The 13835-nt window shown below is 38.0% G+C and overlaps 1 protein-coding gene across 7 annotated transcripts in view; it reads right to left on the bottom strand.

Annotated features, from left to right (window-relative positions):
* The window catches only part of DIAPH2 (diaphanous related formin 2), a 905937-nt gene that overhangs the window by 469468 nt on the left and 422634 nt on the right, over positions 1-13835 (bottom strand). For all 7 annotated transcript variants that reach the window (XM_054544831.2, XM_054544832.2, XM_054544829.2 and 4 more), the window contains one exon: positions 1545-1784. In XM_054544831.2, the coding sequence (XP_054400806.1) occupies positions 1545-1784 (240 nt within the window). The remainder of the gene's footprint in view (positions 1-1544; positions 1785-13835) is intronic.

Below are 13835 nucleotides of genomic sequence, written 5' to 3'. Positions count from 1 at the left end.
CTAAAGTCCTAAATACTTTATTTTATCCTATAAATCTGGCAAGATTTAGTACAGTTTATTACAAGCATTGCCTTATTCCCTCTGGCATTATGAAATGATTTTACATGTCCCCAAATATCACAAGAAGATGGGGGTAAAAATGTTTTCTTCACAAAATCCAGCATTTCCAGATAATCTTCCCTATTTTCCTTGTTCTCTTTCCTAACAGCCCTCAAAAATATATCAGGAGTAAACAGATACTCACAATTCTATTGTACATTCTATTATTATCTATAAGTGTTATCTTTATGTCTATTTGGGTTAGAACTACCAAGATCAAATCATTTTTGATACATATCAAAGTGCTAGTCCATGTATATGTAATGAACATCAATTTAACGCATGTATAGAAAAGAAATTCATATCCATTGCTAGATTTGGGATTCTCATTATAATATACTTCAAGAACTAACCAAAGTTCTGCAATATTTTCAGATGTGAGAGAAAAAAAAAGTGAAAGAATGGTGAGTTGTCAAAGACAGATTGCTTGTTTTCAGATTTATTTTCGTCTCTAGCTTTCTTACAGGCCTTCACCTCAGAGTCTTTTTAGGCTTCTATAACAGACAGATCTTTTCTTTGAATAAGGTGGTTTGCTCTAGCCTGAAAATGGACATATACAAGCACTTTTGGGCTTCTCTGTTTCTTTGTTTGCTTTTCATAAGTCTCAAAAATATTATTAAATGATCCAATCAAAACAAGATGATTGTTATTCAATTTTCTTTTTTATCTCTTATTTAATGCACTAGATACCTGACATTGAAGAGTATTATTATCTTAGAGTAGAATAAGCAAACTATATTCAAAAATAAATTTCTGGCTATTTATCTCATTAAATTTAGCTTGTCAGATACTTTTTAGAAAGACATAAGTAATAATGTAAAGGAAATACAACACTGCATCTATTTTATTTTATTTTATTTTATATTTTATTTTTTGAGACAGAGTCTTGCTCTGTTGCCTAGGCTGGAGTACAGTGGCGTGATCTTGGCTCACTCCAACCCCCGCCTTCCCGTGTTCAAGCAATTCTCCTGCCTCAGCCTCCAGAGTAGCTGGGATTACAGGTACCCGTCACCGCGCCCCACTAATTTTTTATTTTTAGTAGAGACGGGGTTTCACCATGTTGGCCAGGCTGGTCTCGAACTCCTAACCTCAGGTTATCCACCCGCCTCAGCCTCTCAAAGTGCTGGGATTACAGGTGTGAGCCATCGCGCCTCGCCAATACTGCATCTACTTTATAAAAGTGGGATTTTTTTGTCTATAAACTTTAGTAAAATGTAATCAGCAAATGTTAAGTACTGCATTCCAAAAGAATTTTCAAGTCTTTTAGATTTTACTAAGATTTAAAAAAATTACTTGTTTGAATTGAGATATAATTCGCATCCCAGAAAATTCACCCTTTTTAAGCATACAATTTTGTGGTTTATGTACGATTGCTATTTGCAGTATCACCTTTCATAGACAAGAAGATTACTGCTGTAAATTAGCATTATAAAATGTCATCTTACCTTACAAAGGAAGTTGATCTTAAATCCCAAAGACTGGGCATTTCTTGAGCCTGAGTTCATGTAGTTTCCAACAAGAAGAACTAACTCTAAAAGTCTGTTAAAGCTTTCACTTTTCTTCAGTTCTTCACAGGCAAGAGTTACTGCTATGATGCTTGGTCTGATGTTGTTTACGTGTTCTTCAAATGTGAGCTTGAACAGGATACTACTGAGACGAGGCTGTAACATTTTCACAGAGCTCATCTGTAAGATAAGAAATACTCTATGAGAATATACATTTAATGCCTCTTATTTTATCTCTTTAGTGGGGATAATTTCACAGACAACACTGTAACATTTCTGCATAAAGTCAGTTTGCTCTGGGATTTTAAAAATCTTTTTTGTTTTAAACATTCCAAAGAAATATTTTATCAAAGTTTAAAAAGCAGTTGGCTATACAGGTTTTTAAAAAATAAATCATCCTTATGGCATTAATAAAATATTATAGAAGGTGAACAGTTGCTATATGTTAATTGCATAATCATTAGCCATCAATAGCATTCAAACTGCCAAAATCTGTCCCTGAGGTGAACTAGGAAAATTTATAAACATGAAATTGAGTTGAGTGAATAGTTGGGCCACAGATAAAAGATGTACCTGATGACAGAAAATATAACTGGAAAATTTCCTAAGAAATTACCTATTACTATGCTGTTTGAAATCAGAAGACTAGCTCTGATTGAGCATTTAATAATTTTTAAACTTATGATTTCTATTCATAAAATATATTATTTATATATACTCTAAAGAATTTCTAAAGAATTTCACCTACTTGACAGATGCTGATGTTAAGTAATTAGATGATAGTAAAATCACATGAACTTACTTTCAAGTACATTATGCAAGAATTCTATATTGGTTTTCTTCAATACAGTTCAACTTTGGTTTTCATTACTTGTTTCATAGCACTGGTGCACATTAAATATTCCACTTGGTATACTTACTATGATAATAATTGTTTTAGTTTTTAATTTCCTATAGCTCCAAGTTACTCAACTAGTTTTCCTTCACAAAATGAATTCTGGAAGGGAGGTGGGGGAGAGGTAGACACACATGAACACACACAGACACATGCACACAGTGAAAATAAATTATTAACATTCCTAATTATATTTGTTTTTGTATGTATAGCCTACTTCCTTAAATACAAATGCCAAGTACAGATTAGACACCAACATATCTGCAGATAACATGAAGAGAATTTGACGACATAAACAAAAGTTTTTAAACCACAAAGTACCTTTCAAAAGCAGCAGATGAGCTGTTGGGCAGACCATATCTACTCTAATACAGAATCAAGACATAGTCCATTATTTTTCTTCTTCGAATTTGCCCGTTAACCATGAACATCTGCCTCTCCAAACATGAACCTCTGCCTTCTACTAATCCTCCTATATGCTTTCATGCTTTTCACAGGCAGATATACAAAAGTATGATGAAATATCTACCTGTTACTGTATTTTTGTAGGTCTCATCACTTATGACTCACTTTTCTTTTTTTATCTGGTCAGGGTATTATTATACAAATTGTCCTGCTATTTCTTCAGTACTCACATGGCAACTATAAAACACGCCACCTATTCACAAAAAGCTTACAATACAGTCTGAAACTCAACATAGAACCTTGAAAACTACTGCTGGTGAAAAAGCCAGCACATGATTTTAGGTAGGTAAAAAGAAATTAAGTTCTGGAGGTGTTCACTGGAAGAAGAAAAAACTTTAAACTCTTATGATTACAGTGTTTAATGAAGGCTTCACAGTAGAGGAAATACACATGAAAAAAATGTATGTATAGGTGTGTGCATTCATGTGTAAATTTAAGCACACATAGAACTGACACTAAAAGGAAAAAGTGGCCGGGCATGGTGGCTGAGGCCTGTAAACCTAGCACTTTGGGAGGCAGAGGCAGGAGGATCACTTGAGGTCAGGAGTTTGAGACCAGCCTGGCCAACATGGCGAAACCTTGTCTCTACTAAAAATACAAAAATTAGCATGGTGGTGGTGGCACGTGCCTGTAATCCCAGCTACCCAGGAGGCTGAGGCAGGAGAATCGCTTGAGCCTGGTAGGCAGAGGTTGCAGTGAGCCGAGATCATGCCACTGCACTCCAGCCTGGGCGACAGAGTGAGACCCTGTCTCAAAAAAAAAAAAAAAAGAAAAAAAGAAAGAAAGAAAGAAAGAAAGGGAAAGAAGAAAGGAAGGAAGGAGTAAAGAAAGAGAATGGTGTGAGAAAAGTAAAGAGAGAATGGTGTGAGAAAAGGTTTATAGGCTAGGTATATATGACATATATACCTAGGGGTAGACTTGGAAACAATGTATCTAAAGAGTCCAGGTAAAGGCCACAGAAGCGGAAGCTAATCACATCAAAGTCTATGTCTCCATGAATTTGCAGGTCTCTTTGTGTATGTTTGTGTGGGAATCACTCTGAGTTTCTCTATATATTTTTCTGCCTTCATTTCTGCCTCTACCTCTGTCTCCAAATCCCTCCCCACTTTATTTTTCCTTTCCTTTTACTGGTAACTGGCCATCACTAGCACTGAAGCACGTTTTCTATCATTTTACGTTTAGGGAGTAGTTTTTTGGTCTCCCTGATGACTAAAAAAGCCATAAAGCTACTTTGAGCAGCTACTAGTGACCATGCACTTGCTCTCCTGGCCATACTTTGCAGAGCTTATAGGGGCCCTGTTCACCAGGGTGCCCTTGGTCCCAGATGGACAAGGAACAAAACCCTTAGGCATATGTGGGCTTTTAGTCTTCTTCGGTCCCAATATCATGTGCCTTCAATCATATTCTTATCCTTTCCATGTTTTGTATTAGCCTACAATGTTTGGCCTACAAACTCAGAGAACATGGATTTGATATTTTTATAAAAATATCAGCTCCAATTGAAATTACATAACCAAAATATGCTTTGATACTGATGGTAACAATGCTAACAGCAATGAACACTTATTAAGTACTTTGTGCCAGACATTTTTCAACATTTGCTTTATATATTAACTGATTTGATTCTCAAAACAATCCTAGGAAAAGGTTATCATTATTTTCATTCCAAAGATGAGAAAAGTGAAACAAATAGTGAGTAACTTGCACAAAATCAAATTGTATGTTGGAAACCTGAAGATTTGAATGCAGGCCTTTGGGCTACAGACCCCAGACTCTCAACCGCTACCCCACACTGCCTCTCGAGTCTTAATAGGAGCAGTAAGTATGATTAGTTGAAGGAGAGATTAATGGCAGGGAGACCATCAGGAAGTTAGCAAAATGGTGTAAGAAACAGGTAAAGAGGTAGCATGTTGACAGTAGGAAGATAAAGAAAACAATGGATATAAAAGATAGAATTAAGGAAGAATAAATGGGACTTAGTAACCGACCAGTTATAGCAGGAGAAAGTCAAAGATGGCTCCAAAGTTTGAAGTCTGCTGTGAGGCAGAACAATGTTGGCAATAATGAAGGTAGAAGGAGGTGCTAATTTGGTACAGTTTGTCACTTGGTTGTTTGCTTGTTTCAGAGAATGAGAGTAGATGGATTTGCTTTCCCTGATCTGCTGCTACTTAAATTCCAGTAAGCCAATCAGGGACTAAGGCAGCAAGGGCAGGTAGGTGTAGCTTAGTAGCAACTAAGTCAAATGAGACTGAATTTAGAAACTGTCATGTGATCTGACTGTGTGAAAACAGTCTGCCTAATTTTCTGGTCTTAGTTTCCCCATCGTAAAGTGGGAGAAATTCCTGTAAAGCGGTCTTGTTTTGATGAAAAGAAGGGAGTCAAAATAAATGATCCATATGTTTACTTTCTTCTTTTTTAGGCTCTGCCTCTACAGCTGTGGGAAGGTAGAGTAAAAAGTGCTAGTTCCATAAAGGAAAAGTATTGCTTGGCTGCTACGAAAAATTTGTATTAGCATTTAAGTAAATTCAGCTTCAGCTGACCATCTGACATCAAATAGGGCATCTTTTTTTTTTTTTTTTTTTTTTTTGAGACAGAGTCTCGTTCTGTCACCCAGGCTAGAGTGCAGTGGCGCGATCTTGGCTCACCGCAACCTCTGCCTCCCGGCTTCACGCCATTCTCCTGCCTCAGCCTCCCGAGTAGCTGGGACTACAGGCACCCGCCACCATGCCCGGCTAATTTTTTATATTTTTAGTAGAGACGGGGTTTTACCGTGTTAGCCAGGATGGTCTTGATCTCCTGACCTTGTGATCCACCCGTCTCGGCCTCCCAAAGTGTTGGGATTACAGGCGTGAGCCACTGCACCTGGCATATAGGGCATCTTCCTTCTAGCAATGATGCTCTTATTTTCCCATTCAAGACCCCAAATCTTGAAGTGATATTCAAGTCACAGTAAACACAATGTTATTTATAATAATACCAATCCTTACCAATATTTTAACCTGCAGAATTTCTGAGAGTTGTCCCTTATTTTCCATGCTCACCATATAGAAACTCATAATTTTATGTACTTCAAGCTTGGATTACTAACATAGACTAAATGTTCTCCTTGATCCCTCACAAATCCTCTAAAAAAAATACTAAAATGATACCTCCATGATAGGGAAATAATAAAATTGCTTTATTGACATGTTGAGTTTTTGTTATTATTATGATAGCTGCTAGGATTTGAAACTATAGTTCTAGGGGTTAGAAGTATTGGAGTTGGCAGATTTGGGAGTTATCTGAATAGATGCTATGGGAGGTAAGGTCATTGATACAGAGACTGCATAGAGAAAAAAAAAGGAGAAAGGAGTCAAAAGCTGCATCTTGTGGAGCACCTAGCACAGAGTCTTGAGTATATCAGTATGTGCTGATTGATTTTTAAAGCACTCCTTAGCTGACTAACCATTTTCCAGATCTTTTCCCCAGTAGGACAATTGTCTATTCAACAAAATTAATAGCTGACAGTAATATTTTACTTCCACAAAATAATGTCTTCAGTTATAATGTCAAACCAGAAATGTTAGGGAATTAACTTTGTTGAACCGCTATTACTAGATATTAATCTATCATGAGTCAGCCTGCTTTTCGGAAGAAGTTGTATACTGTAAGGGGTTCAAAGTTGCCCTTTGATCTGGCAAAAATTCTTCATTGATTCATCTCCTACAACAAGGTTTGATACATGGCATATGATAAAAAGTGATTTTGAAAATAAACCATCGTAAAATGAATGAATGGCTTCATTCATACAAATAGGAAACATAATATTCAGTAAAATGCTGGGTCAAGAAGAGAACATATAGTTTCAAGAGGTATAACAGCAGGCTGATGTGGGGAAAGAGGAAGTACATGTAAGGTCACTCATTAGCTTCCAGGTAGGTCACCCCAACAATACCACCAAGGCCCAATCTTAGCCCAAATTCAGAGCCCCATACAACTTTTTCTTAAAGAATAGGATTTAGGAGAATTTTTTTCTCTAAACCCAGGAAAGAGGGGGAAACAATTATCTGCATTCTCCAGACCCATACTGTAAGCTGCAGTAGGAGAAACAGCGACACTGTAGTTACACAGACATAGGTTTGAGCCACACTTCTGTCACTTTACTTTTTAGAGACAGGGTCTCACTCTGTCGCCCAAGCTGGAGTGCTGTGGGGTGATCACAGGTCACTGCAACCTTGACTTCCCAGGGCTCAGGCGATCTTCCCACCTCAGCCTCCCGTGTAGCCAGGACTACAGGCACATGTCACCATGCCTGGCTAAGTTTTGTATTTTTTTGCAGAGATGGGGTTGTGCCATGTTGCCCAGGCTGGTCTTGAACTCCTGGGGCTCAAGCGATCTGCCCACCTGGGCCTTCCAAAGTGCTGGGATTTCAGATGTAAGCGACCTCACTGGGCCTCACCTTCTAGTTGTATGACCTACTGCAAGTTACCTGGAGTTTCTAAGTATTTCCTCATCATGAAAATGTATTCATTAAATCATCTATACACGATGCATTAGAACTTAAATGTGATACTATGTGTATCACTCCTGTCATAGTAACTGACATGATGTAAACACCCTAAAACAATAGTTATCGTTGTTATTACATTCTTTATTCATCCTCAGAAATCGTCAGTATGAAGAAACCGGGGTCCTTATCTGTTCCCCCAAACCCAACGTAAAGTTTCTCTCATTCAAAATTAAGAAATATATTTCCAGGGCTCAGTGAAGAACAGCTCTCATTATCCACTGTAAATATCATGCTTTATTGAGCTATTTTTAATTCATAATATATATCTACTATTAGAAATGTTATTATTAAAATTGTATTATTACAAAATCAAGAGATGATGGAGGAGGCAAGCTATACATGTGCGTCTCTTAACAAAAGCCACAAACCAGTACATATTGATCATAACCACAGACTTTTTGCAACCATAAGTGTGAATTTTTACGATCAGACCAGTGTACACTGATAGAAACAGTGGCAACTCCATCAGAGGATTTGGATATGGAAGGAAATGTCCTAGATAACTAAGCTTAGAAATAGTAGGAAGCACTGAGCAACATCCCCAGCCACAGATACAATTATTAAAACGCTCATGTCTCATAAAGGCACTTGAGTGCACCTAAGTGATATAAGTAAATAAAATAAAAACTCTGCTGAAATGTGTGTTTGTATTTAGTTGTGGTCCCTTGCAGCATTTTTGTTGACTGGCATCCTTTGTTTTATAATTCATTCCTTGAAGTGCTGTGGGATGCTGACCAGGGTATTGTATTACGTAGGGGATTTATTTGTGTTACGATGTACTTGTCTATCAAATCACATCAAGTGGCTCTCATTTCTTTAGCTGATCTTCACTATATTAAAAAAAAATAAAAGAAGTGCATTGACAGCTTTAGTGAGAGCAACTACAAGTGGGTTATTTCCCCAAAGAGTTAGACACAGTTTTGTTTATATAATTTGAATTTTACACACTTCAGTACCTACGCAGCTCATGAATATTGATCTACTACCCAACTAACCTACGAATCCACCGAGAAAGGAAAAGAGCACAAATGTAAAAATCATGTGTGATGGAAAAGGAGATGGCCACATGGCACTCCTATGGTCAGGTGTGGCCTTTAGAGTTATTTCTATCATCTTTCCTTTTCACTTCTAAGACATATTCCATTAAGGCCTAACATATGGGAGAAAAACTGATCCCCCAGTCTCTTCAAAATATAATGTTAAGAATTCCTTAGAATTAACAGATAAATTTGTAACAAATATATATTTGCCACAAGGTATTTTTTCCAGTTACTCTTTTGATTCATTGCCCATTGAATATACAGAATCCTTTTGTATCTGTGACTATAACAAAAAGAATGATCATGAAACCACATTAAAGGAGAATGGACTTAAGTTTAATAGAAGGCAGAACTGCCTACAGAAATGAGATTGAGTCAATACTGACCAGATTTCTGCCTGGAGTTGTGGAAATAAGGCAGGGGCATTTATGACACCCTATAAAGTAAAGACTGTTATCTTCTTCGAGACAACGACCTCCTCCAGGGCAGAACCTCTCCTACTTATACTCATTCTAATACTTTCTGTAGCAAATCCAGTACCAGGCCTGGACAAAATAATCAATACAAGTGTACCAACTATATGGAGTCAATGCCAAATGTTTGTACATTCGATGTCATGAGAGAAAAGGGCCATACTTAATCTGTGAATTGAAGCCTTGAAAAAATTGAGTGTTGAAAACTGATTCTACATCAGAAAAATAATGATGTAGGCTGGGCGCAGTGGCTCACGCCTGTAATCCCAGCACTTTGGGAGGCCGAGACAGAGCAAGACTCCATCCCAGAAAAAAAAAAAAAAAGAAAAAGAAAAAGAAAAAAGAAAAATAATGATGTACTGGTAGAGAATAGTTCCCCAAAGATAAAAATATGTGGAAACTACCCATCAACAACCATCCACTTGTCTTTACTCTAGAACAGAATACAATAACATTGTGTGCCCCAAAAGGCACTATAAACTCAGAAGAATCACACTAAAAAGTTAGGCAAGAATTTTAAAACACCTTTCTGAAAACATGTTTGAGGCCAAGAACAGCCATCAACATTTCTTTTTTATTGAGATGGAGTCTTGCTCTATCATCCAGGTTGGAGTGCAGTGGTGCAATCTTGGCTCACTGCACCCTCCGCCTCTCGCGTTCAAACGATTCTCCTGCCTCAGCCTCCTGAGTAACTGGAATTACAGGCACCCGGAACCATGCCTGGCTAATTTTTGTATTTTTAGTAGAGACAGGGTTTCACCATGTTGGTAAGGCTGGTCTCGAACTCCTGATCTCGTGATCCACTCGCCTCAGCCTCTCAAAGTGTTGGGATTACAGGCATGAGCCACCATGCCTGGCCACAGCCATAAAAATTTCTATGGTGGTGTTAGGAATTAGTGATGTGTGTGGGGGGGAAAATGAAAGGGTTAACTTTTGATTTTTAAAAAATTTAATGAAAACCAATCAATAGCAAAATTAATTGACATCTACTGACCTAATTTGAATATTCAATTTTCAGGTGGTTTTATTTTACTTTGTTTTATTGCAAAAGCTGATGGAAATAAGAAATTCTGTCACAAAAAAATGATTATTATGAGAAGTTATTAAGAGGGATAAGAATATAAATACATGTATTTGAGAATGAGTCATGGTGAGTTTTCTTTTACCTGATCTCAAAATTATTAAACCAGCTTTTTCCTCAGATAAAATGAATATACATCTAGAAGTAAGAGCTAGCACTAATATTTACAAAAGTAATGAAAATAGAAACAATCAGGGCATTACAAATCAAAACAATACTCCAAATGCAGGCATATAAAATAAAGAAAAATGCAATTTTCACACTGAATATGCAAAAGTGAAAAATGATTTGATATTAATGGAACAGAAGTCTTACAATTTTCTATCCAAACTAATTGCCTTTGATGATATGTGGAAGGAAAAAAAAAGCTTTTAAGAATTTTCTTTTCACCTGGTTAAGCTATCTTTATAGCTCATAAGCTCTTATGAGGCTTTAAAAAAATTAAAAAGCACAGTAAATTTATAGTTGTACTTCCAACTATATGCATAAATCCTCTCCTCCCAACTTCATATATTTGTGTAAAAAAAATTTAAATGTGCTGTCCGCAATATCACATCATCTGTGCTTCCTATTATGAAGATTTCTACGCCCAAGCCTATTTCAACATTTTTTGTTAGATTATAGCTTTAGGATGTTTTTAGTTGAAAAATATGGATAATTTTGAAGTCAGAAAAACAAAGTACCGATTACTAAGAGAATTAATTATTGCCTTCTTTTCCTCAGAAGATGTGTTAGTTTAATAGATACACACAGTATGGGTCTCCATCCCCTGTGCAAGACATGTGGGAACTTCCATAGCTCTGAGGTTTGAGAACAGCTGAGCTGCAAAGACACTCAGAAGAGTCTAAAAGCTCCTGCTGAGGGTTCTTCCAACTGCCAGAGCTTACAAAAATCTGTGCTTTTTTTCCTAGTAAAGGTACAGCACATAATTACAATGATATACCAAATTCAGTTCTGTGGGAGGTAGGTTGGAGGACAAGTCAGTGGGAAGCTATGCAGCCAATCTACCCCCTAAACAAGATTATTGATCACACAATATGTGGGAGCGAGCATGTCCCCCTTACCAGGATCTGTCTCTAGACAGAGGAAAAGTCTCTGGGTTTTTCTATTTCTTTTTTTTTCTCTTTTTTCCAATTGGTTGCACATGATTATAAGCAAACCTAATGATGTGGCTGCTAAAAAAACCCAAAAGGTTAGAGAAAGCTTAGTGTCCCAGTCACTGCCTTAGATAAGTTTCTTTCTTTCACAATTTCCCCCAGTTCTGTCAATTTTATTGTGTTTTTTTGTTGTTGGTTTTTGTTCCTGAGACAGGTTCTGGTTCTGTTGCCCAGGCTGGAGTGCAGTGGTGCAATCTCGGCTCACTGTAACCTCTGCCTCCCGAGCTCAAGTAATTCTGCCACCTCAGCCTCCCAAGTAGCTGGACAAGCACAGCACCATGCTTGGCTAATTTTTGTATTTTTTGTAGAGACGGGGTTTTGCCATGTTGGCCAGGCAGGTCTCAAATTCCTGGGCTCAAGCGATCTGCCTGCATTGGCCTCCCAAAGTGCTGGGATTCGGATGTGAGCCACCTTGACCAGCCAATTTGTTAATTATTCATTATCATTATTTTAATGAATATTGCAAGAGTAATCTAATTTCTGGCACATTTATACCCCTAACTGATGAGATTTTATCATCTAAGAAGTTATATAATCAAGGAAACTCTATAGGGCATTACGCAGGGTTAGAGTATTAAAATCAGGAAATAAGGCCAGGTATGGTGGCATACACCTATAATCCCAGTATTTTGGGAGGCTGAAGCAGGAGGACTGCTAGAGGCCAGGAGTTCAACACCAACCTGGGCAACACAGCGGGACTCCATGTGTACAGAAAAATTTTTTAAAAAATTAGCCGGGCATGGTGGAACTTGCTACTCAGGAGGTTGAGGTGGGAGGATCACTAGAGCCTAGGAGTTCGAGGCTGCAGTGAGGTATGATCTCGCCACTGCACTCCACCCTGGGGGACAGAGAGAGAACCTGCCTCTTAGAGAAAAAAAAAATCAGGAAATACTATTTATTATTTAAGAAGGGGAGGAAAGGTTTCAAAAAGGAGCTTAAATTCTTTTGTGTTATCAAATGCCATATAGATACAGAATAAGATGGGACTGAAAGAGTCCACTTGATTTTCCATTCATGCAAATGCATTCAAGAAATATTTGTTAAGCACACGTGAATAAAATCAACATAGTTCATCCATTTATAGAACTTGCAATATAGTTGGGATTATAGACAGTCAAGAAGTAACCTCATAAATAAACATTTAATTAAAATCCAGGATGATTTCTAGAAAGGAAAAGAAAAAAGGTAATCTGGGAGAGTTTAGCAGGGAGATCTATTTCTGACTGACTGAAAGGCAAATGAAGGTACCACTGGGAAAGCAAAAATTAAGCTATGACTTGAAATATAAACAAGAGAGGGAGGCAGCAAGCGGGAGTAAAGGAGCAGCATGTGCAATGGTTCTGAGCAGGAAAGAACATGGTAAGTTCAAAAATAAAATGTGGCTGAGGCATAATGAGCAAGAGGTCAAATAGCAGGTGATGAAAGTAGGAGAGGTGGGCAGGTGCCAGACCAGATAGTATCTTCTAGGTCATGGTAAGAAGTTAATGCTGTAGCTTTAGTGCTATAGAACAGCACTGGTATTTTAAGCAGATAAAAATTATGATGCAATACAGATACACTCTAGAAACATCCTACTAAGGGTTGTGCCGAGACGGATTTGGAGAAGGGCAAAAGTGGTAGCGGGAAAAACAAGATAAATGTATATTGTAATGGTTAACTGAAACGATGATTCTGGCTTGGGCTAAGGTAGTGGTGATGGAGACAGAGAGAAGTGAGTATATTTGATGTGTATTTTGGATGTGAACAGGATTTAAGGGCCTTTCTTATTTCAATTCCAATGCATTATTTAAGGCAGAATTCTGATCACCATTGGTTGAACAGTGAATGAGAGTTAAGGAAGTAGAGAGAAAAAGGAGACTGATCTTAGAAAAAAACTGACGCTAGGAAATGGAGAGAAGGCAGTAGCAAGCAGAAACCTCAGTCAGGAAGGATTTTTATTCATCCATCCACCCATCTATCCACTCCTTTCCAGGCAGCAAATGACTGAAGATTTTCTTTTTTTCTGAAGAGCAGGGCAGAGTGGAAACTGACAAATTGAGGAAGTAATAAAATAACTAACAGAAGGAAAGCAAGCAAGAGATACTACCACCTAAAGCAGGCAGTGCATAACAATGCCCAAAACTGAAGTGAAAAGATTAGCATGTGGTAGAGCATCACATACACACCCACATACCCACAACCCAGGAGCACAGTGGCTAAAGCACTGGCTACAAATTCAGACTGCTAACATTTGAATTCTGTGACTACTAGTTACTATGTAACCTTGGACAAGTAAACTAGTCTTCCTTGGGCCCAGTTTCCTCATTCTTTTTTTTTTCTTTGAGGCGGAGACTTGCTCTGTGGCCCAGGCTGGAGTGCAGTGGCCGGATGTCAGCTCACTGCAACCTCCGCCTCCCAGGTTCAAGCGATTCTCCTGCCTCAGCCTCCTGTGTAGCTGGGACTACAGGCGTGCGCCACCATGCCCAGCTAATTTTTGTATTTTTAGTAGAGATGGAGTTTCACCATGTTGGCCAGGCTGGTCTTGAACTCCTGACCTCAGGTGATCCTCCCGCCTCGGCCTCCCAAAGTGCT

This window comes from Pongo abelii, chromosome X (genome assembly GCF_028885655.2).
Source record: "Pongo abelii isolate AG06213 chromosome X, NHGRI_mPonAbe1-v2.0_pri, whole genome shotgun sequence".
NCBI classification, from domain to species: domain Eukaryota; kingdom Metazoa; phylum Chordata; class Mammalia; order Primates; family Hominidae; genus Pongo; species Pongo abelii.
This window is presented reverse-complemented; position numbering and strand designations above follow the sequence as displayed.